This window comes from Castor canadensis, chromosome 9, assembly GCF_047511655.1.
Source record: "Castor canadensis chromosome 9, mCasCan1.hap1v2, whole genome shotgun sequence".
Taxonomy (NCBI): domain Eukaryota; kingdom Metazoa; phylum Chordata; class Mammalia; order Rodentia; family Castoridae; genus Castor; species Castor canadensis.
This window is the reverse complement of record NC_133394.1, coordinates 115,217,942-115,242,353: the sequence shown is the minus strand read 5'-3', so window position 1 is coordinate 115,242,353 and position 24,412 is coordinate 115,217,942. Positions and strand designations below refer to the sequence as shown.

The 24,412-nt window shown below is 35.6% G+C and overlaps 1 protein-coding gene across 4 annotated transcripts; it reads left to right on the top strand.

Moving 5' to 3' along the window:
* Positions 1-1,125: 1,125 nt before the first annotated feature.
* Positions 1,126-23,810, top strand: Ociad1 (OCIA domain containing 1). 4 transcript variants are annotated; one of them, XM_020158435.2, is made up of 9 exons: positions 1,126-1,321; positions 2,629-2,692; positions 3,117-3,197; positions 8,688-8,741; positions 13,329-13,376; positions 14,321-14,456; positions 16,550-16,725; positions 20,339-20,491; positions 23,303-23,810. In XM_020158435.2, the coding sequence occupies exons 2-9, from the start codon at positions 2,635-2,637 to the stop codon at positions 23,338-23,340; spliced, it is 744 nt and encodes a 247-aa protein (XP_020014024.1). In that variant the 5' UTR covers positions 1,126-1,321; positions 2,629-2,634; the 3' UTR covers positions 23,341-23,810. The 4 variants fall into 4 exon arrangements, with proteins under 4 accessions (XP_020014024.1, XP_020014023.1, XP_073898385.1 ...); XM_020158434.2 differs by having other exon boundaries at positions 1,126-1,464; XM_074042284.1 differs by lacking the exons at positions 1,126-1,321; positions 20,339-20,491.
* Positions 23,811-24,412: the final 602 nt, after the last annotated feature.

The following is a 24,412-nucleotide window of genomic DNA, read 5'->3' as shown; positions in this document are numbered from 1 at the left end:
AGAGAGAGAGAGAAGGTAGAGAGAGAGAGAGAGAGAGGAGCAGGGGCTTAAATACCCCTCAGTGAGACTCGGCATGATCTGATTGCTTAGGATCTTATGGGTCATGCTGATTGGAGGTTGGGGCAGAAGGAGAATTCAAGCTAGACTTGAGGCAGGACCATGACCCTGGGAAACAGAAGGTTAAGGGTGCAGTAAGAACTGAAACCTATTGGCACCATTATTGCCAACAGCTCACTTCTATAATCCTAGCTATTTGGGAAGCTGAGATTGGGAGGATCGCGGTTCAAGGCCAACATTGGGCAAAGAGTCTGTGAGAACTCATCTCCAAAATAATTGGGGCAAAATGGACTGGAGGTGTGGATCAAGCCGCAGAGCACATGCTTTGCAAGGATTTCTTGACTTCAAACCCCAGTTCCACCAAAATAAAAATAAACTTCAAGTACTTGGTTCTGAGTAGGCACTCAATAAACATTTGTGAAATCAATGAAAGAAAATGGCTGGGTGTGGCATGATGTTTGAATGAAAATCATGAAGCCCGCATTCAAATGTACTCTCCTAGAGATTGAGTGCTTACACCCTTTTTCAGAAGTTTAATCCTAATAACCCTATGAAGTAGGCATTATTTCCATTGTTTGGACGAGTAAAGTCAGGGTCAGAGAGGGCATGCACCTGCCTGCGTTCCAGAACAGGTGAGAAAGCCAGACCGGGCAAATAGGGTCGAGGGTCTGACAGATAACCAAGGGCACACGCTTAAAATTTACTTTATGCTCCTATCCTAGAAGCATAAAGGGTGATATGAATTATGCAAACTTAAAAGCAGGGAAATCCAAGCAAACTCGGCAACTCTCAACCCGGGATAACCGGGGTTTCCACAAGATGCGGCCAGGGGGCTCACAGGAAGATCACTGACTGCGTCACAAGCGCACAACGCCTCCCTTGCTTTCCAGGGAGGGGGCGGGTCTCCGCCCCAGGCGCAGCCGCAGTACAGCTCGAGAGCGCCACGGCCTGGGTGCGAAGGGCGGAGGAAGCCGCTGAAAGGGGCGGGGTCCATGGACACTAGTGCGTATAGCGAGGCTGCTTTGCGTTCTACTCCTCAGAAGGACTTAACGTCACTTCCTGCAATAGGCAGACTGCTTCCGGGTCGCAGTCACTTTGCTCCGTATCTGGGTGACTTTTCTTGGCGGTCGCGTCGCAGTGCGGCCCCCCTCCCCTTCCCGCTGCGGTCTCGCGCGCTTTTCTCCCCCCCTGCCCCTTCTAGAGCCCTTTTGGGCCCTTGGTCGCTTGGGCTCGCCTCCTGGTCTCGTGCCGCTGACGTCGGGAGGTGGGTGAGGTGGCGCCAAGAGCCCCATTTCCCCCCCCTCCCCGCACCTTCGCGCGCGGCGGGCCACTGTTTTGCACCCTACGCCATTTTCCTGGCTGTGAGGGTGCACCAAACGCGCGCTGGGTTTTGGCTACTAAGTGCAGGTGACTGCGGGAGGTGGGGGGTGGGGCTGGGGCAGTGCGGGAGGAGGTTGGTGGTGACGGAGGAGTGCTGCACTTCCGCAGCTGCAGGTGGGGACGGGGATGGTGGTCGGGAATGGCGGTCATCGACCCGCAGGGGGTTGGCTCAGCTGCTCCAGAATTGCGAGCTTAGAATGGTCGGGAGGGGCCTCGTCAGCCTTGTCAGCCTCTTGACAGGACGCCGCTGTGCAAAATGAGGCTTCGTTTTTCTGATACGCAGGTAGCTTGTGCAGGAGGCTTCGTCCATCCTAGACTTGAGCTTGCTTTTGCTCCTTTCCCTGATTAAGGGATCGCTGTAGAGGAGGCCCTCGGAGTTGAATTACGGAGGGTCCTATTGCTGTCGCCATTGCGTGCACCATTTCGCGTTACCATGCAGTTTTAAAAATTAGAATAATCATTATCCTCTGTCTTATCTGTAAAATACAGTTATTTGATCTGTTGGTCTCTTAAATCCCAAGGTATGGGTTTTAAATAAATAAATAAAAAGTGTGTGTTCTTGGAATGCTGTTGCATTTCTTTCTTTTTTTTAATCTCATGTATTCGTCTGTTACTTGAAGATTATTTGTGCCCAGGTAAGAAAGTTTGGAAGATACGTAGTTTTGCTGTTAGCTTTACACCACTGGGAAAGGATAGGATGTCTTTGTTATTCCCCACCCTCCGTTTTAAAATAGTGCTTTGTGGGAGAGGTTGGGTGTTTCCTGATTATTAATTTCTATAGCTTGGGATTTTTTTCTGTTTGGGAATTAGTGTAATCATTGAGTATAGATTTCTAAAAGGACCAAAACATAGGACAGTATGAAGTAAATCAGCTTCAGGAGGAAAAATGTCTGTCCTTTTGTTGATATCTTTTTATATTTTAACTTTATATTAACCACTTGATGAATGCTTACAAGTCACTTATTTTTCAACTCAAGGACCAAACATGAATAATCAGTCCAAATTAATTAATAGATTTATGAAATTTTCATTTAGCTGTTTTTATTATAGCATGTAGTTAAGATGTAGTGTTTAGAAATATTTGTTGATTGATTGCCACTTAGGCCAGTATTTCACTGTCATGCATTATATGTATTTACTTTAACTTACTGTGATAATTTCTAATACATAATACAAATGTTTTTGATACAGGGAAAGATGAATGGGAGGGCTGATTTTCGAGAGCCGAATGCAGAAGTTCCAAGACCGATTCCTCGTAACTATCCTATTAAGTATTTATAGTTAGAAGCACTTTCTATTTAAAGCATATTTGATAGCCTGAGTAGTAGTAGTTACTCATGGGCTAACTTCATGGGCGTGTCCCCTATGATCACATAGGGCTTCATGCATGCTTTAATGCTCTGTAGTTGTCATTTTGGTATTCTGAATGATTTGAACAAGGGGGTTCCATATTTTCATTTAGCACTGGGTCCAGCACATTTAAAATGTAGCCCGTTCTGACTGCAAGGTGATAGCATAAAATTCTGTTTGAAGTCAAAGTTTCTTAAAAGTTCACAAGTTAATTTTTATTTATTTTTTAATGTTCTGGTGTCTTTTGTTAATATTTAGATTAACTTAGTTTTTTAGGCTTCATTTTTAAATGGCTATTTTATTATTTTCCAATTTTCCTTGGTAAAAAGACATCGGGGCTGATTACATTCCAACAGAGGAAGAAAGAAGAGTCTTTGCAGAGTGCAATGAAGAAAGCTTCTGGTTCAGATGTAAGTTCAGTTTTCTAATTAACATAATTTGATCAAAACTTTATACCTGAAATTTTGGCATTTGACATTATAATTCCATATGGAATGAACTGACACCCCTTTGGCAAAGTGTGGTTGTTGCTATTTGAGGCTGAGGAAATGAAAGAGTTGTGCACATTTTAAAATAATTATTCCCAGATTTTTTTTTGAACCATGACACAATTTTGTAACATTTACTGAGTATGTAAATGGATCTTATAAAAAAACAAAACAGGTTGGTAACTATTACCCTTGCTTTAGTGCTGAAGGAATTGAGGTTTAGAGATGTTAAACAAATAACGAGTTAGTTCGTGTTACGTAGCTGGTAGCTGGTGAGTTACTGTGTCTGAACTTGAAGCCAGGTTTGTATGAATCACAAGCTCATAATTTTTACTTCACTTTTAACTGTAATAAAAATTGATTAGTTACCACTTTATTATTGTGAAGCGTTACCATACTACACTACTAGCTCTTGATTTCTGACCTTATATGTCAAAATTTATTTTAAATACAGAGAATACTAAAATCATACACAAAATGTAATTTTACTTTAAACAAGATCCTGTGTTAATTCACCTGGAAGCTGCAGGCATTTACAATTATTATAAGGTAATTCTAACAAAAAGGCAGGGTGGAGTTTTAAAAAGGGGGAGAAACAACTTAAGGTGGATGTCAGTTTTCATAAATCGGTCCAGTATGTATGTTTAAAATGTATAAGACATTGCCTGGGAGATAAGTTTTATGAGGTAGACTTTGTCATGCTGTAGTTGAGACAAAGTAATTATGTGAAACACATGAAAATTATGTGCATAACTGCAGTAAGTTTTAACTAGAAATAAATTAGTTGTACTTGAGCAAAGGCAGAGAGTCTACAATAACCGTGATCTCTGCTAGAGCCTTGAGGCTGAACTGATGGAGCAAAAATCTTTTGCTGGGGATAGAAAATAAAATTGTGAGTTAAAAGGTTTGATTGATTATATAATTTTGGTTCTTGGGTAAAGGAGATCATAATGTAAGTTTTTAAAGGAAGATTAGGTAATGGTGCAGGATTGGTTAGAAAGATGCTTGGTGAAATCTGTTAAAAGCTTTTGGTAATAACTCAGTCAAATAGTTACTGAGATGTAGTTGAGTACATTGCCATTTGGAATGGAGAAGATGGGCTGGCAATGAAAGATTTTTTAAAGGACACATTTATTTGATTTGTTATTTATTTTTTGCCGTACTGGGGTTTGAACTCAGAGCCTCATGCTTGCTAGGCAGGCACTCTGCCACTTGAGCCACTCTGCCAGCCCTGAAAAGTTTTAAAGCATCGAATGTCTGTAATCCCAGCACTTGGGAGGCAGAGGCAGGAAGATCTCAAGTTCGAGGCTAGTCTGGGATATATAAGAGGTCAAGGTCAGCGGGTGCTATATAGGAAGATCTCCTTCCTACCCCCCAAATACTGATAGATAGGGTTTGAGATCGTTGTAATATTAGACTAATGGTTGCAGAGATGCTATTGTGTTCATACTTATTTCTGGGTAAGTTTGTGCCTTTGTATGTGTTAGCATTCCTAAATAGTTGTAACATCATTATGCCAAAGTACACTGAAAGGGCAGTGGTATATTTACAGGCAGGATATTAATGATTATTAATACTAGGACATGTGGTATGTTAACTATAGAAGGCTAAATTTCTTTGTATTAAAACAGATTAATCCCAAATTGAGGAGACTAAAAAGCATGAATAAAGACATGCTGAAAAACAGCTTGTTAATTGTATTTATATTTGGATTACTGGGAAATTACAGCAGCCCAAAATTTAATAAGAAGCAGTTGACTCTTAAAAGAGATAACTCAGGTGTTTTGTAGTATAATAACATCAACCATTGGAAATATATAGAGCTTTAGCTGTACCAGATGGTAGGAAATTAATACAGTTCTTATAATTATCAAGTGTAGGACTTCATTGTCATGCACTAGGAAATTTTGTACTTTAGCATTTGTATCTTCAAGAAAGGTATTCTAAAAAGTGTTTAAGAATGTGTAGAAAGATACTAATGGCAATTTTTACATGTTTTTGAGGTCTGTGAAATATATTCATCCTGGTTTAAAATTAGACTTGTCGATCTAGGGATCATTTCCTTCACGGTAACTTCCTTTCTTCTTTGACTACCTTTTGTTAATCTTAAAAGTACAACTGAGTGGGGAGCTGGTGGCTTACACCTATAATCCTAGCTACTCTGGAGACAGATTGGAGGATCAAAATTTGAGGCCAGCCTGGGCAAAAAGTTTGCAAGACCCTATCTCAACCAATAGCTGAGTGAAACAGCATGTGCCTGTCATTTCAAGCTATTTGGGAGGATCAAGGTTCCATGCCATTCAGGCAGTAAAAGTTCCTGAGGACCCCTCTCCCCAACGAAAGCTGGGTGTGGTGGTATATGTTTGTCATCCCAGCAACCATTGGAAGCTTACAATAGGAGAATTTCAGTCTAAGCTGGCCCAGGGAAAGTGAGAGGGCCCTTTCCAAAATAATCAGAGCAAAAAGGGTTGGAGACATGGCCCAAGTGGTAACACCGAAAAAAAAAAAACCACTGGGGGAAGAGGGTGGCGGTGGATGATGACAACTATGAAGGCATCCTATTTCCAGGTGCTTAAAATTGTGGCCTTATATACTGACCAAAACCCAGTGTCTCTCTGCCCAAACATATAGGAAGTAAGAGACTCCACATATAAAAAAGGTCAGTTTATTGCACATTACATGTTACAGTAGTTCAGGTATGACTGCTTTTCAAGTGAGACATTTTAATCAGTGATAAGAACATAGACTCCGGGGCCCACTTTACCATCTGGATTCAAATCTCAGCTCCACACCTACTAGCTGTGAGATTTTGGGCAAGTTCCTGTCTGGGTCCCTGTTTTCTTAACTGTAAATGGGGATGATTACTACCTATCTCATGGAATTGTTACGGAAATTAATTCAGTTAATTCAATTTAATTATATAAATGTTGGCTATTTTATTAAATGGCCATTGGTACTATTATAATTAATCAAATAAAAGTTTATTGAAAAGAGCTGTGAATTTGCAATAGCATTTTGATATTGTGAGGAAAAAGATGAAGGAATTGTAGGAATCCTTGTATTTATATGGTTTTGGTAATAACAGAATAGCTTTCGTTTATCAGGATTATTGATTTACCTAAAGAAACAGGTTATTTAACACTCTGAAATAGTAATCACATAGTATAATAGAAAAAGTCACTGACTTGGAGTCAGAAGACTTGTGTTCTCATTGTAGCTTTACCAAAACTGTGTTACATTGAGCACATGATTTACCCTTTCTGGATATCAGGATGAGGACTAGATAACTTGAAATCCCTTTCAATTTTACCATTATCCTTTTATGTGACATAAAATAGAGTACATGACTTGGAAAGAGACCTTAATGCCTAATCTGTTATTCCTTTATTGCGTGAGAAGTTGAGACATATGCAGACATAGTGCTGAGTGGAAGAACTAGTACTAGAATCTCCTTAACATGACGGTTACTCTTAGCATTAAATGGGAAAGCCTTGTCCATTGTAGAGATGGCCAACTAACTCCTCACCTTTTATCCTTACATAATTCTTCAGTGCTACCTGTTGCAATCCTTGAACCGAGATGAACTGATGCTGTAATTGAAAGGGATTTGTCCTTTGAAAAACTTTAAATGATAATGCATGAAGGCATTCTAACCAGCCAACATAAAAGAAACCATTTTTCCAGCAAAGGTAAAATCTGTTAGTAAGTAGAATAGTAAGGGGTCACACCTTAGGGTTTCTGCAGATTGTGTCTGATGGCAAACCTAATTCCCTATTCCAGAGTTAACAGATTTTAACCGTAAAATTTTTCTTAATTCAAATGTCTCAATTACTTTAATTCTTCAATTGTTCATGTACAGTTTAGAATTGAGTTGAGCAAGCTATAGCTCATGGACCAAATCTTACTTTCATATGCAATGAGCTAAGAATTGATTTGACATTTTTAAGTGGTTGGGAGGAAAAAAAGGAAGACTTATTTCATTATATGTAAAAAAGTACATGAAATTAATACTTTTGTGTCTATAAATAGACTTTTATTAGAACGTAGCTATGTTCTTTGTTTATTATTTCTGGGCACTTCAGCCTTCAAACAGTTGAGTAGGAAACAAAGGTTGTTCACCCTCTGACTCTTTATAAAGCATGTTTGCCAACCCCTGGTCTGCGACACCAGAGTGGTGTCCACCAGCCACATGTAGCTTATTTAAATTTAAAAAAAATTTAAAATTATTAAATTAAAGATACCGTTTCTCCAGCAAAGGTAGAATCTGGTAATAAGTAGAATAGTAAGGGGTCAAACCTTAGGCTGAAAGGATACAAAACAAAATAAGGAAAAAGAGCATGGTGCAAAGTCCAAAGGAAGCCTGGTGCAAGCTTCTGTGAGGACATGTTTAATTCCTCCACCAGCTTGTAATGACACATGTTAAGTGTTACCTACCATGGAATCTCCTTAGAGACTTAGAGCTAGGGTTTCTGTTGCACTGATCACATAGCCAACTTCACCTAGCAGGTATCAAAATTCCAGCCTCCTAGTTGGAAAGCAGGTATTCAGTGTGAACTGTATTTATACAAACAGTTTAGGTTGCTTATCAGGTATGTTAGCCAAGGAACAACTCCCATCATTGCAGAAATTCTGTTAGAGCTGATGTAGAAAACAGTGATTCATAGTTTTAAGTTAAGTCACCTTGGAATTATGAGAGCTTTGGGTTTTTCACTCTGGGTTAATATGCACATCTCAACATTTTCATATAATTTTAAGGAATATTTAAAATACATGCTTTTTTATTCTCCCAGCCACCTTGTGATGATGGCAAAATGCATTTTGTATCTTGATTCATACAGTGTATAGAGTTTAAGAGCTTGAGATCCTACATCAGAAAGATTACATTAGAACATGGGACCTGATATTGAGCTAGTTGGTTTTGAGCAAGATTCTTAACATCTCTAAGCTTCAGTTTCCTTATCTTTAAAAGGGTGGTAATGTTACCTACCTTATAAAGATGTCATAAAAAGTAAAACTGAAATACTGCACATAAGGCACTTTAGTGTGCTGCATGGAATTTAGTTACTAGTCAGTAGTGGCCTTTCTAATTTATAATTTGCTTCTCTTTGAGTCTCTTTATTTCCCCCTTAACTTCAGAAGTAACTTTTAGTCACTTTTACTTGTTATATTGGTTATATTAACTAATTTTAGAATCTAAATTAGATGGTTCTTGAATTATTTTTCTTAATGTTATGTAAAGTTTTCTTAAAGGCTCCTGTGTATGTAGTACAGCTGTGAAAGATAATCTCTTAAAGATTTTAGTTAAGCATTCTACTTCTAGATGGTTTTACTGATACTCATTTATCTCCTAATGAACTCAAGACAAAATCATGTCCTTTTGTTGATAATGATAAGTTCTTTTTCCTTTTATAGCTGTGCCTTTGGCTGCCACAAGTATGTTGATTACTCAAGGATTAATTAGTAAAGGTAAATATTTGAACTTTGAATTTATTTAGCATTTTGGACATCATGTTTGTTTTATGTTACTTTCCTGATTTTTAAATAAGGAAAGATGATAATGTAGTTTATAAAGCTAAATTATCACTGATCATTTATGAATTTATGTCATATCAGGAGAGTTTTGTCTCCATGGGCTCACTGACTTGATCATCTTGATTTGAGAATTTGTTCTCTTGCACATAACATCATTAACATTTTCTTTTTAGAAAAATTAGAATCTCAGGGGTCTGGTAGGTAATCTATTTAACAAAGTCTCCAAAGAGACTAAATTCTGTTAGCTAAAATAATACAGAGTATTTCCTGTGGAATTGAGTTTAGATTAAGTACTAAGGGTATCTCTTGCCAGACGCTGGTGGCTCATGGCTGTGATCCTAGCTATTGGGAGGTTGAGATTAGGAGGATCATGGTTCAAGGCCAGCCAGGGCAAATAGTTTGCAAGACCCCCCATCTCCAAAATAAGCAGAGCAAAACAGACTGAAGGTGTGGCTCAAGTGGTAGAGTAAAGTAAAAAATAAAAATGAATGTATCAGTCTTTGCACTTTAAATTTTAGTGAAACAAGCAGTAGAGTTACTGTTGGATTTACTTTGTGAGATTTCTGCTTGTGTATCCTAATTCTGGGAAGGGTCCCAAAAAGGGGTGGTGACCCCTTTTTAGGATGACCCAGACACAAAATCATTTTTCTAATTAATTCCTCTGAAAAGGTGACAATGATAGGACATTTTAGCTTTTTCATGTTAGCAATGTGAAGTACATAGACAGTGTTCTTGATAAAAACTAGTTATTAGAAGTACTTGTTGGCCTGGGGCTAGAGGCTTGTGTAGTGTGTGTAAAGACCTGGGTTTAGTCTCTAGCACAACAAACTAGTTTTGGAGGTAAATGAGAGGTAAAATTTTATCTAAAGAACCTCAACACAATGTATTGCATGACAGGAATCTTAAATATGGAAACAACTCAAGATATATTTATACTTACATGTCCCTTGAAACTAAGTTGTTTCATTCAGTTGATTGGCTCTGCATTATAAAAATAAACCCAGTAGTTTAACCACATCACTTTGAAGGAAAAACTGGCATAGGGAGTTAACAATGGAGGAATTATAGTGTCTGCTTTTCTCCCTGTTTTATCTTACTATAATCCAGGGATCACTTAATTAATGATTAGAGCTAGACAGTGGGGAGGGGTTTGTAGTAGTTCATTTGAAGAGACCATGTGAACATGCATTGAAGCAAATAGAAAACTTAAGTACTTAATAAGCTACTAAATTGTGAAATAGAGACTCAGATGTAGGTGTTCAAAGAAGAAAGATCTTTGTAGAAAATGGGATTTTGAAGGATGAACAGGATTTAGATTAAAATGAAGCAGGTTTTAGATATGGAAGGAGGGACCTGGTGATGAGAACAATAAGCATGACTGTTGGGAGGAGCATGCAGGAGGCTGACATGATGGGCTGGGAATGGAGCTTATGGGCTCAGTGGCAATGTGATGGCTTAGTGTGCAGTCTGTTCATAGATAAGCCATGGATTTTATCATTTTTTGGCTACATTAGATGGTATGCTTTTACAATTTTTATTCTACCTGGGTTAGGTTCTCCATTTTTTCATTTTTTTTCTTTTTAGTGTCTGTTATACATGAGCAGTATGTACTGCTATGTACCTTACAGTATGTAGCACTAACAGATAAAAATTCATGATTTCTTGGTGCTCACGTTCTCTTGTATGGGTTTTCTTTTTCCTCTAGTGTTAGAAATGTTGGTGTTCTTCAGAGTCCTGCTTTGCTTGTTGGCTGTTAGTCTGTATTTCTTTTTTCAACCCTTGTCCACTCCCCCTCCTCCTCTTTTTTTTTTTTTGAGCTGAACATTATTAAACTCAGGGCTTGCTGCATGGCTAAGCGTGTGCTTACCATTGACCTACACTCCCAGCCCAAGTCTATGTCTTTCTACGTAGCACTGATGTGGGCTTCAGTGGCATTGTGTTGCAGCTAAATCCCCATATCTCTAGCCTAGATACCTGCTATATTATATTCTGAATGTCTCCACGTGGATGTCCTCTGTCCAGGCTCCTCAAACCGAACTCATTTTCCCCCCAAATTATTTCTTCCTTTCCCCACATATCTAAATTGCATTACTACCATGCAGGAAACAAGGGTATTTATCCATCACTTCTATTCCTTATCTGCCTTGCCCTATTAATGTCCCATATTCCAGTTTGTAAGATTTTTCTGTAAACTGTCTACCCCGACCTGCACTGCCACTATAATTAATGAACCTTTATTTTGCAAGGAACATCATATTGGCCTTCAAGTCTTTTTGCCTTCATTCTTGCTACTTCCTCTTAGGAAAATGAGCAACTCCTAGCACCTGTCAGAGGGTATTTATAATATACATAGTAGATCTCAAATATTTGAGTGGTTGAACGGAAGCCATCATGCTGTACTGATTTTTTTATTCTTTAATTTTTTATATTTTGAGCCAGGGTTTTACTTTGTAACCCAGGCTGTCTTCATATGTGGGAACCTCCTGCCTCAGCCTCCCAAGTGCTGAGATTAGAGGTGAGCACTACCATGTCCAGCAAAAATGTGTATGGTTGGTTGTTATTGTTGCTGTGTTCAGGATCGAACCCAGTGTCTGACACAGAGCAGTTGCTCTATCAAGGGGCTATTTCTCCAGCCCCTTGGTAGACAAATTTCTTGTTTATTTTATTAGGTATAAATCCATGAGTATAAAGAGAGTGTCTTGTTTACTGATAGATCCCTACTTCGTAGTATATAGTGCTTTTATGTTATCAGTGGTCTATAACTAGTAGGTGACAGAATGAACAACTTTTTAGTGTGTAAGTGCAGATACTCTTTATCATTCTCCTTTTTTTCGTCTTCATTGTCACACTGGTATAAAAGAGGCTAACATTATAGATGTTCTGTTTCTGTACTTCATATAAAATTCTGTAGTTCATTATTCCTTTTTTGGTGGTTCTTTGAACATTACTTGTGAGTTTCATTAGCGGTATGTTGGAACTGTTTCATACTGGATCTTGAGAACTGACTTAAAGTTTTAGGAGCTTGAGAAGTCAAAACCCTTTAGTAGCTTTACATCGTGGAAATTTACAGACATTAAAATTTAGGCTTTTATTGTGGAAAACTGGTTTATTAACACACCTCTGGATTCATCCTCATTGTTGCATGCAATTGTAGATTATATATCTCATTGCTATGCAGTTTTTGCTGTGTGAATATACCATAGTTTATTCATTACTAACAATTAGGTAGGTTCAGTTTGACTACTGTTGCAGTAAGTTTTGCCATAAATGAAGTATTTCTTGGTAGATATTTTGCTGCGTCACAGATTACGAGTATATTCAGCTTTAATAGGTAGTACTTTATACTGTTGGGAGTATTTCTCCTATATTTTCACCAACACTAGCTATTTTTGTGTCTTATATTTCAGCCATTGGTAAATGAGTTCTTGTACTGGTTGCATTGTGATTTTCATTTGCATCTCCCTATGACTAATGAAGTTGAGGACCTTTTCTTTTGTTTGTATTCTTACTTGACTGTATCCTTTTTGGAAAGTATCTGTTCGAGTCTGTTGTCCATTTTTTATTAGATTGTCTTTTTGGAATTCTATGTATATGCTGAAAGTGAGTCCTTTTTTAGAAATACATATATGTTGTGATTATTTTTCCCCACTGATTAATGTTACAGAGTTCACTTCATCTGATTTGTTTTCCTTCATAATGATTGCTTTTTTGTGGTCTTCCGAAGATTTTTGTTTACTCGGAGGATACGAAGTTGGTCTCTTACACTTTCTTCTATAAGCTTTTTTTTTTCTTTTTTTAAATCTTTCATACTTAGATTTTCAAGCTGTAAGGAATTGAATATAGTGTGAGGTAAGATCAAGGTCTATTTTCCTCCCTTATGGATATGTAATTGGTCCTGTACTATATTTTGAAATGACTTTTTTGGTTTATTGCAGTGTTGCCTTTGTCTTTATGTATATGGGTCCATTTCTGGACTCTAGTTTTGATCAGTTTACTTATTATTGCACTTACATAAAACTGTCTTTGTTACTATTGCTGATTGGTGGTAGTCAGTTCTCTAGTTTCTTCCATAATCTGCATTATTGCCTCGGCTCTTGGTGTTTGTAATGATTGCTAGAATAAGCAAAACCTTACTTTGATTTGAATTTATGGAGAATTGTCATTTTTGTAATATTTAATTGTTGTGTTTAGCTTTCAGTCCTTAATAAGTTTTGTAGCTTTCAGTGTAGATTAGATCTGTTCCATTAGATTTGTTTCTGGGTCTTGGGTAGCTTTTTATGCCATAAAAATGGAATCCTTTTAGGCACGATTGTTTTGTTCTCGGCATTTACAGTTTTTTATTTATCTTTTTGTCTATTGACTGTACACCTGATCTTTCGATATTCACCTTTCTTATGGTTTGTATTGTCTTTTTAGATTTTTAAGAAATTGTTGGTATTAATACGAAATCCACTTGATTCTTTTAAGTAGCTTAGGATCAAAAAAGAGCTGATGTTAACTTAAAACCCTTTATTTTTTTAGGAATCCTTTCAAGTCACCCAAAATATGGTTCCATCCCTAAACTTATATGTAAGTGTGAACAACATTGTATTTTTCTTACATTTTTCATCTAGATCATTGGTTTTTATCAATGTTTTGAATTATTCATGTTAGTCATGTGGTTGTATGCTTTGACAGATGAGTTTAAGCTTTTCGTTAAGTAGACTACTTGGAGATTTTATTGTTAGCATAAAAAAATCATGAGTTACTTGAAAGGCTGTACCTCTCTTTTATAGTGTAATGTAATTGCTAAATTGAAACTTCTTTGTAAGTTCTTAATATTTGAAAATAAATTCTTTTCTATGAGGAAGGAAAATGATTAATCCAAATAAATACATTTAGAATTAAGCTTAGTTTTTTATTTAATTTACATCTTGAAATATGGCTAATATAAAAAAGCTTAATTGCTCTTTTAAAAGTGTGTCTGAGGCTTTTCATGAATCTTCAGGCTAACCCCTCTTTTGTATTGGAAATAGGTACATGATGGAATAGTTGCTACTTTTAGTTAGACTTCTTAATTCATTATTTTAAGAGATTTGTTGCACCTAGTTTTATTTTTAAAGCAATCTTGTGAAATTGGCCAGCACCGAGTGTGATTCCCATTTTACACGAAAATAAATAACCTAAATCCTGTGACTAAGCTAGAACACTAATGTTTCAGTCCCTCATCCATTCTTTCCATTTACCACATCTTCCTGTCTACATTAACTAAGTAGTGTATTCAGTTTGCTTTATGTTAGACAGTTTTATCTTGACTTACTTTCTTTGGGAAAAATGAAACATATCTATAAAGTCCATGAACTCTGAGCCTGACTTAAATGTACTTTTACTATTATGTTAGGAAATCTCAATCTTTTATAAACCTAAGAGATATTTAGAATTATCCTTTTTAAAAGGGTATTTTTAGAAGAGATTTTTGTTTAAAAGTTATATTAAGACACTTTTTTTTTGTTTGTTTGATTTTTACAAATAAGTTGCTTGTATCATGGGATACTTTGCTGGAAAGCTTTCTTACGTGAAAACTTGCCAAGAGAAGTTCAAGAATCTCGAAAACTCCCCTCTTGGAGAAGCTTTACGATCGGGACAAGCACGACGGTCTTCACCACCTGGGTAGGCCAGATTCTGATCCTCACTGAAGGTTTTTAATTTTTATAAAAGAAACAACTAGGTAGTGTCATGATTGATTCAGTACATCAACATTCATTGCCTAACTGAAGGACCATTGGAAACTTGCCATTTGCTGTAGGCTAAAGGTAATTTGTATTAAAAAAAATGGAGCAAGACTACTTGGCTGTCACTGTTCCCATTAACAGTTTCATCCTATTGGGACTGCATGTCCCAGAATGAAGGGTTTTATCTTGATTCAGTTTGGCAAACACATTTGGTTTACTGTATTTTGGACTTTTCTTTTGAATTTCCAAGTTTTATCAATCCTCTTAACAGATTTCAGTTTTTTTTTTTTAATTCCAGTGTTTCAATAAGAAAATGAACTAAGCAGAAAATGTTTGTCTTATTTAATTGTCTCTGAGATATATAGTACATTGTTTGTTTCAGTATTCTGGCTTCATACTAGGAATCATAGTTTTTTGTTTTTTAGAGATAGGCTATTTCTTTGTTCTTGAATTTGAGATCTTCAGCCTCCTGAGTGCTGCGATTAACAGGCATGTACCACCATGCCTGTCTTTCAGAGTTAGTTCTTATTTAAGTAATTTAAAAAGTGATGTGGTAAGATCAAAATGAAGACTGTAGGCACAAAATTATTTAGAACTTTGCTTTTACAAAATTATTTAGAACTTTGCTCTTTATTAATTTATTTATTATTACATATCTTTTGAGACAGGGCCTAACTATTTAACTAGGCTTGTTTCAAAGTTGTGATCCTCCTGCTTTAGTCTCCCAAGTGCTGGATTATAGGCATGTACCACCATACCCAGATCTTCAAGTAGCCTATTACTTTGTAGATATTTTGTTTTTATTGGATTAATTTTTTTGTGGTACTGGAGGTTGAATTCAGGGCTTTGCACGTGCTAAGTAGGCACACTATCATTGAGCTGTACTCCTAGCCTAACAACTTGACTTTAATAAATAGAAAAACTGGGGCCAGGTTGATCAATAATCCTACTCAGTGTCCAGGAGGATCACTGTCTGAAGCCAGCCCAGACAAAAATGTCAAACCCTGTCCAAAAAAGAAAGAAAAACTTGAATCAGCTTAATTTCCAGTAAAAGGGAATGAATAGTTAAACTAGGCTGTACTATTAGTGGGCATTATGAAGTTACTTAAAACTATGATTATGAAGTCTGTGAAGCATCCTGATGAAATACTTTTGATACTGAAAAGGTAGAGTGTAAAATATATAGATAAAACTATCTCTCTTAAAAGAAAAGTCTGTACTTATTGGAAGTAGATAATGATACTGGTTATGAAATACGGGTTTCCACCCCCATTCCAAACTTTCTGTGGTCCCATTACTTGTAAATGAAATAAAAACGAACACTTGAAAAAAAGAAATGTTTATATGTTAGCCTGAAGTGGTGGTGCAGTGTGTACTCGCAGCACTTCAGAAGTTGAGACAGGAAAAGCAAGAGTTAGAGGCCAGCCTGGCCTATATAGTGAGGCTCTTGTTTTCACATGTTTAAAATTTTCAGCCTTTTAAGTCCAGTAAACAGTGTCTGATGTCTGATGTTCAGACTGTGGTTTAGTTATTGTATTGTGTAGTATGTATAAATGAATTTGTCTAGATAAGTAGGTAAGTAAGTACTAAAGTCATTTAAGTAGATTGATAGAAAAATTATATCATTGTGGCAAGCAATGTAAACCTCATGAGAGATAGTATCACCTGTATCTGCTTTAGCAAGTTAGTGCTTATATAGATGTCTAGTTGTGGAAGTAACTTCCCCACTGATGTGTGAAATGGACATGTTTATTGTGTCAAAGTACTAAGAAATTTAACTTATATTAAAGTTTTCTCCAAAGCCAAATATTTAGAAAATTAGATATATGTTTCTATTTTCTTGTATTGGATGACTTAAAAATTAAGTGGGCCAAGACATTTTTTAATGCGCTTTGTGGCAGAGACAGACTTCGTTTTATTGCTTATTTATAAATAACTATTAAAAATTGTGGTTATTTTATTTTGCTAACTTGCTTTCGTACCTTAACATTTTAAGGCAATGACTTACATTTCTTGTATATTCTTTTATAGGTACTATTCTCAAAAGTCAAAATATGACTCAAATGTGAGTGGTCAGTCCTCTTTTGTGACTTCCCCAGCAGCAGACAACATAGAAAAGGACATGCTTCCTCGTTATGAGCCAATTCCATTCAGTGCTTCTATGAATGAATCCACTCCCACTGGTATTACTGATCATATTGCCCAAGGTAGAAACTTCTCTTGAAATGAATTTCAGCATTTTATGGTCCAACGTATGTATAAACTTTATTTGATGACCTTTTCTGCTGGATATCACCTGTGTATTCTTCCATCAGCCATCTACTTAAACCCATCCATCACCTTAACCGAGCTTGTTTGTTCCTTTCATTTATTCATTTCTTTATTTGTTCAACATTCATTGAAGACCAGTAGGTATCAGGCAGTCTTGTTAGGTATGAAAGAAGTAAAAATGAATGAGACTTAGTTCTTGTCCTTTGGAAACTCTCAGTCTTTTGGAAGATACAGAAATACAAGGATAAGTTACAAAATACACAAATTTAGTGGAATAGAAGTAATAAGTTGTACCTCAGGAAGTAGAGGCTTTAGGAAGGTGAAAGTTTTAATTGATAGACTGGTCTTAAAGCTTTCAGCTTCCTTGTCTGTAATGTGAAAAAAGAATACTTTATGGAACTGTTGTCAATTCAGCAATCCATGTGAAAATGCATTGTGAAGTTTGTGTAAGTACTAACTTTGAAGGTTGCACAAGTAAGTGAAATACCAACTTTGGATTAAGGGTTGGATTTGAATCATGATTGACATATGGTAGCTATGTGGCCTTGTAATTATACTCACAGTAAAACCCAAATCTATAATTCCTCAGTTTCCTGATGACTTGAACGGAGGTAATAACTTTTCAAAGAACTGTTGGAATTAGATGAAATAATGAGATGCAGTTCCTGGCAAGTAATAAACTCTCAAACAAATGTTAGCTTCCTTTCTTTTTCCAGTCTAGGCCGTAGTGAAAGGTGGGGAGTTTTAAGAAAAGATGTATAGGTCTATAACAACTTATTTAAAATCCTCAAACCCCGAAGGTCTTGAAAACCAGAAACTTTAATTGTGGCCTGAACTCATTTGGTAGCAAACCCTGACCTAAACTAACAAGTTATCTAACATGACCTTTATTTACTGTACTTAAAATAATTTCCCCATATTTTGTTGTAGAACCATTTAATATGTCTACTTACTATGCATTCCTGCCCTGAGCCTCTAATTGGATGGCTAAAAAAACAATATATATACTGTATTATTTTTCTAAAATCTGAGAAACTGAATTGTGAGATATGCTTAACTCTGAGGGTTTGGATAAGGGATTGTGGACCTCTGTCTAATAGTCTTTGAAAACGCTTGCTTTGAAGTAAATTCAGTAAGCCAGTAACTGGAACAAACAAGGCTAAAGAAACAGTTGGGGTTTGGGTTTTTTTGTTTGTTTTAAAGTAAAATGTAAAATACAATTTCTCAACTTTGATAGTAGCATTTCAGTTATTCAGCAGTCACATGTTCTGTGTTGTATAGTGCCAGTGTAGACCGTTCCCAGTGCAAAAAATTTTCCTGAGCATGTTTGTGCAAGTTGGGGTAGAGAATGATTATGAAAAAAGAAGAGATGAGCGAATGGAAGTTCAGATTAAATAGATTTGAGTTTGAATGAAAGTTGCTGAGAGTCTGTTAATCCTCATCTCTCCCTCCACATAATAATGGTTGGAAGCAAAGACATTGTCAAATTAAAATGGGAATTGGGGTAGGGGAGATATGGAGAGTGGTTAAAATCACTATCTTATCTCCAAAGGAAGCCAGCCTTGTCCCTCACATCTTCATTTTTTTCAGTCTCAAATTCACATCCATTCTTCCTATATTCTGGACATGCACCAACCCTTTCCTTGTAATGACTTGCATCCTTCCTGTCATTATCATTAGGAAATTTCATGTTATAAAATTTCCTTTCCACATAAAGTAAGCTAAAAAATTCCTTTGGTGTCTACCCGCAGGCAACAATATGACCCATGTTTGATATGTTAGTGCTCTCCACAGCAGCCATCCATCTGTTCACTTCTGGGTTTTGTCCCCTTCTATAAATTAAACTTGCCATTTTTTTCACTGCTTTTGACATGGACCACACTGGATTCCTTTGCTTTACCCCAGATGCTGTCCTCCCTTTCTGGGTGGGGCACTTTCTCCTTTTGCTTAAGTCCTGTTTGCTTTAGTTCTGCTTCCTTTTACCAGGAGTCCAAAGAGTTATTAATCTTTTAAGTAGAAGCTCTCCATCATCTCTATTAGAAGACTTATCATAGGTAGTTTATTATATTTTCTTATTCCTTCCAGCTCTTTACAATCTTCCCAAAGCAATAAGTCGTATTCACTAAAAAATGCAGGATATTAATTTACCTTTGTAAGTGGAAAAACTTTTCCCTAATCTTCTGTCTGATATATGTTTTCATTCATCAGAGAATTTTAGAACAATAAAATACTCTTCTTTTGGATAAGAAATAAATCTTAGACCTGGAAGGAACTCTAGAGATCATCTAGTCAAACTACTGTTTTTACAATTGGCAAAACTAAGATTCAGAGAAGCTTAGTGATTTGCCCAAGGAAATTCACTGATTGTCAACAGACAACACACATTATCTTCTTTCTGTGGTGAAAGGACATGGATTCAGCAGTTACTTGTTACTAATGCAGTGAAGTGTTCTAAACACAGTATAAGATTATAATATTTTTTCTTTATATTCTTTCTTTTATGCATGTTATTAAAACCAGTTAGGAGATACTTAAATTCTTTTTGCTTTGTGTCATTGTAGTGTACATTAACAAAATATTAGGGTTGAAAAGTTGTTAATTTAAATTTTAATATGGTATTATTAAATTGGCATCCCCAATTTACTTTACTATAAAATACTTTTGGTGTGGTGTATAAGACTTTGTAAGTAGTTGTTCACTGAATGTTAACACTAGTTAATTTCTCTTAAAATGTTTATATGGCCTGTTTTCTTTCTTTTTTTTTTGCTATTTATACATGTTATAAACTGCTCAATATTTGATCTGTCAGTTAATATGAGTTTGCTGTTTTTTTCAGTATTTGACTCTTGATAATATAAATTGTTTATTCTTAGACTTTCTTTGGAAGATACAAAGAAAAAGTGTGTATTCCCAGGCTGAATAGTTGATACTTCCTGTCTCAGTATTGTATTTGTTAGAGGAGAGTGAAAACAATGCCTATTCTGTTAACAGCTTTGTTTTATACTTTGCAGTAACTATTTCAAGTATTTTTTTGTTTTAAGTACCATGAAAATGGTAAACTAATTTTTTAAGTAACTGAAGTTGTTTATATGTAGTCTGTGATTATTGGAACATTTACCATGAAAATATTAGTAAAGTATATGCAGTGTCAAGTTTTGTTTAGGTGTTATCAGTAGCATATTCCTCTTTAATACCATACATGGTATGAATAAGTTTTCAGTTTAAAACACTAGCATTTTAATGAGTTTAAATTGTATTGTTAAGTACCATCTATGATACCCACCCTTTTTTCTGCCATGATTTAGTTTTTAAAAATAATGGTGTTGATTCTAAATTTTAGAAATAAAAAGTGTAAAAGCATAAGGGGGAATAGATTTTAGTTTTATAATCACTGTAGAAAGTTATAGTACCTTTGAAATGGTGGTAATAATTTGATCCTTCATTTAACTTTATTGTTTTAATGGTAGGTAGGAAACAGTTGCAAAATTTAGTCGCTTTGGATTTATCCAAATCCTTTTATCACCACTTATTAACTGTTTGTTGTTTTAGGACCTGATCCCAACCTTGAAGAAAGTCCCAAAAGAAAAAATGTTACATATGAGGAATTAAGGAATAAGAACAGAGAGTCATATGAAGTAACTTTAACACAAAAGCCTGACCCTTCAGTCAGGCCTATGCAGGAAAGAGTGCCAAAAAAAGAAGGTATGATAGTTTAGTCTGAATCACCTAACTCCTTAGGATTGGAAACTGAAACATTAGTTTAAAATATTAATTATATTAGTATGTGATTTAATTCTTCAAGCAATTTACCAAGATAATTTTTTTTAAAGAATAGTTAATTTGATAGTTATTCCTTTTCATTTTTAAGGCATTCCAAAGGCCATTTTGTGTTAGACTAATTTTTGTAGTACAATGTAGAAATTATGCACTCGATTGAATTTTTTTTTTTTTTTTTTTTTCCTTTAAAGAAGTTGCCTTGGGAATTGATGTCTTTTTCCTAATGGAGCCATCACTTGTATGGCCAGATATAGTTATCTGAGGATGGTTGTTGGATTGTAATGGCACTTTTGGCTGAACAATGGAGTCATGATTAATGAGATTGCCTTTCTTTTATGTTTGTGCAATTGAGAGTTATGTGCCTTATAAACCAGCTTTTAGGGCATTTTCAGAAGAGGAATTTGACTTTTAAAACAGTATTTTTGTTCTTCATAATTGATAATAAATATTTTTTAAAAATCATGATTTCTTTTTTCTTACTTATTTTAGTTTGGTGGTACTGGGGTTTGAATTCAGGGCCTCATACTTGCTATAAGGCCTTCTCCCACCTGAGCTACTCTCCCATACCAAATCATGGTTTCATTTTAAGGTCTTTTTGGAATAGCCATTATTACCCAAAGTAAAATTTGAGGGCAGAAGCTTACCTCTAAAGGAAGAGGACATTTGAATAGGTTTTATACCTATTTCAGTATAGGATTTTATAATTTCTTTCTTAAGGAATCCCAGTGGATATGTCATTGTTTCTGTTTACTAATTTAAAAATCGAGAGGAAGGGATTGAATAGATAGTTCAGCATAGAGTGCTCACCACGCATCTGTCAAGGTCCTGGGTTCAGTCCCTAACATTGCAGCCAAATTGTTTTTAAAATTCACAGACACAGGAATCGGTCATAAAGAATGCAAAAATAATAAAAATCGTTAGTGTTTGCTATTAGTTACAGTTTTTACAGAGTTCTATTTCTAATAATTATGTGATTGCTTCATTAGGAATTGCTTTTATAATAATAATAATACCAATATAATAATTTTGTTTAAAAAAATCTACCTTTGAAATGTTTGTAGTCTATAATCCTTGTTGATGTTTGTCATTAGAAAACATTTAGCATAAACTTTGCATCTAGTGGTCATTACTGTGTAATATGTGCAGACTTAGTAGTATTTTGTGTTGTTAATTAATCTGAGGATTTAGACTGTAAGCTCCATGAGGGCAGGAAGTAATATTTTTCTCATTTTTGTTATCTTTTCTGTTGTCTATCTCCACAGCATAGTATTTTGCACTGATGTATCAAAAAATAGAGTATTTGAGTGAGAACAAATAGTGCAATAATAAGGAGTAAGAAAAAGAAATACGGTGGACCTTTAGCATTTGCTGGATTTTAGCATTCGTGGTTTTAACTGAATAGTTTTAAAATTCTCTTATCCTACACAGTAATGTAAAGTATGAACTTTTTCTTTGTATAAGAAACTGATTTTTTTTGTGCTTTATATAATTTAATGGAAAGACTTGTGAAGTAGTTTTAGTGATTTTCTAAAAGTTCTTGAATCTAGGCAGAAAATGTGACATTAGTGCAGTATAGATTGATTCACAAGATCTGAAAAGTATCAGGTAAGGTGTTCACCTTTAGTTTATGTGGATTATGTTTATTGGTATTTATCCTATTAGAAATTAAAACAAATTTTAAAAATAGAACCACATAATCTATTAGCTGTCAGAGCAGTGTTGGTACAAATTCTATGACTTCTAGAAAACTGCCATAGTTATGAGGTGATGAAAGCAAGGTGAATAATAAAAATGTGAGGGGAAAGGTACAAATGATATCTTATTAGTAAAATAGTGGAATAGTTTTGACTTCATAGGATCCATACTGTGATAATTGCTTCTTTGCATTGTTATAATTACTTGGGTTTTCTGAAAAGTTACTAATTCACAGATGGAAACCCCTTTTATAATTATAATTGCAAATGAGAAACAAACCTTAAGATAGTGTTTTTTTACTTTATTGTTTGGAATCATTAGCTATGTAGAAGAGAAGGTAAAATGAGTAGAGAAGACAGAGGAGGGCTGGGGATGGTAAAATGCTTGCATGCTTGCTTAGCATTCAGGAGGCCCTGGGGTCCATCCCTAGCACTGGAAAAAAAATAATAAAATAAATAAAAGGAACATGTTCCAAAATTTAATTTCTTATAAAATGCCAGAATGTTGGAAACCTTTTACTTCTTGTGTGGACGGCTTGTTGGAGAGAAGATTGAAATAAGTACAACCATAATAATTTGACCATTTCTCTTGCTATGTTTTGTGAAAAACCCAAATTTATTGTGAGTTTTATTTCTTGTTTTGCTATATGCTATCATAGATGCCACACTTCTTTATTAGGTAGTGATAAAGTTGTAAAGGCATCCAGGCTGTGGACCTAAACAGACCTGCTTCAAATCTCAGTTCTGCTTGTTAAGGCTTGTACCTTGGGCAAGTTACTAATCTGCTTTCTGATCATTAAGATGTAGATTGTGTTTACCTTATAAAAGTCAAGTATTTATGTAAGATTCTTGATACAGGACATTTGCAGTTATGAACACAAAAGTCTAGTTCACAAAAATGTGACCAGCCCCTTTTTAAAGCAATTACAGTTTGACTCGTGTGCTTTAAATGAGAAACATAACTTCATCATCATAACAAACTTAAGATAGTGTGTTTTACTTTACTGTTTGGAATCATCAATTATTTGTGCTTTTTTCCTAGTAAAAGTAAACAAATATGGAGATACTTGGGATGAGTGAAAAATTACATCATTGGACCTACTGAAGAAATTCACTATCCAGCTTCATCTAGGTGGTCACGAACACCTGCATGCTTTGAGCTCAGATGCAGTCTTCATAAACACATTTAAAACTAAATCCTGGGTTTTTGTGGTTTGACTTATGATGCTTTAAAAACACAGATTGCAGTGTTTAAGTATTGTGTAAATGTACTGGCCTTGGGATTCTGAATGATGGTATTATGCCATAATTGTGTGCAGTTTGAAATTGTTTAAGTAATAGGACAAAGATGCTTATAAAACTATCAATACTGTGATGCTTTAGAATCAGTATATATGAAGATAAATGATACCTGCATGTTGAATTGGGGAGGGTGGGGGGAGCAAGCATAATATCTCAGTGTTTAGCTTTGCATCAAACTATTAAGCCTTTCTCTGGTTATTTACTATATTGTCTTAGTTTATGGTAAATAAAATATAAAGGAATATGCATCAGCTCTCATCTTCGTTTTATTTGCAATTTGTTAATTTATAAGTACAGTGGTAAGTGATGTTTTGTAAGGATAGAAAATAAATACGATTCATGTGGATAAATCAGTATATAGTAAATGGCTACCTTAGACAAATGGTCATTGTGTTAGCTTTTTATTATTATTATTATTATAACAAAATCAATAAAAGAAAAGGTTATTTTGTTTTAAGAGATTTCAGTTCATGATCAGTTGGTCCCTGTGGTTTTATGTCTGTGGTGAGACAGATCATGGCGGAGAGTGCATGGCTAGGCAAAACTGCTTACATTACTAAGGGAGCAAAGAGAAAGAAGAATGGGTTATTGTCCTACAACCTTCTTCAAGGGCACTCTTCCAGTGACCTAAGGATTTCCAGGCAGGCCCCAACTCAAAAAGATTCCACCACCTCCCGATAGTCCACTCTGAGGACCTACCGTACTTTTAGCACAAGGTCTTTAGGGGACATTCAAGATCCAGACCTATAGCCATTTCCCCAAATTTGCAAATTCCAGAACAAAAATTAGTTATGCTGGAGGCATGGCTCAATTGGTAGGGTGCCTAGATTGCAAGTGCGAAAATTAGGTA

Bases quoted from the DNA above. Each gene is read 5' to 3' on its own strand.
- Ociad1 (XM_020158435.2), top strand. From the start codon at position 2,635: ATGAATGGGAGGGCTGATTTTCGAGAGCCGAATGCAGAAGTTCCAAGA. The intron at 2,693-3,116 runs GTAACTATCCTA...CTTGGTAAAAAG, and splicing joins AGTTCCAAGACCGATTCCTC to ACATCGGGGCTGATTACATT. The intron at 8,742-13,328 runs GTAAATATTTGA...TTATTTTTTTAG, and splicing joins TCAAGGATTAATTAGTAAAG to GAATCCTTTCAAGTCACCCA.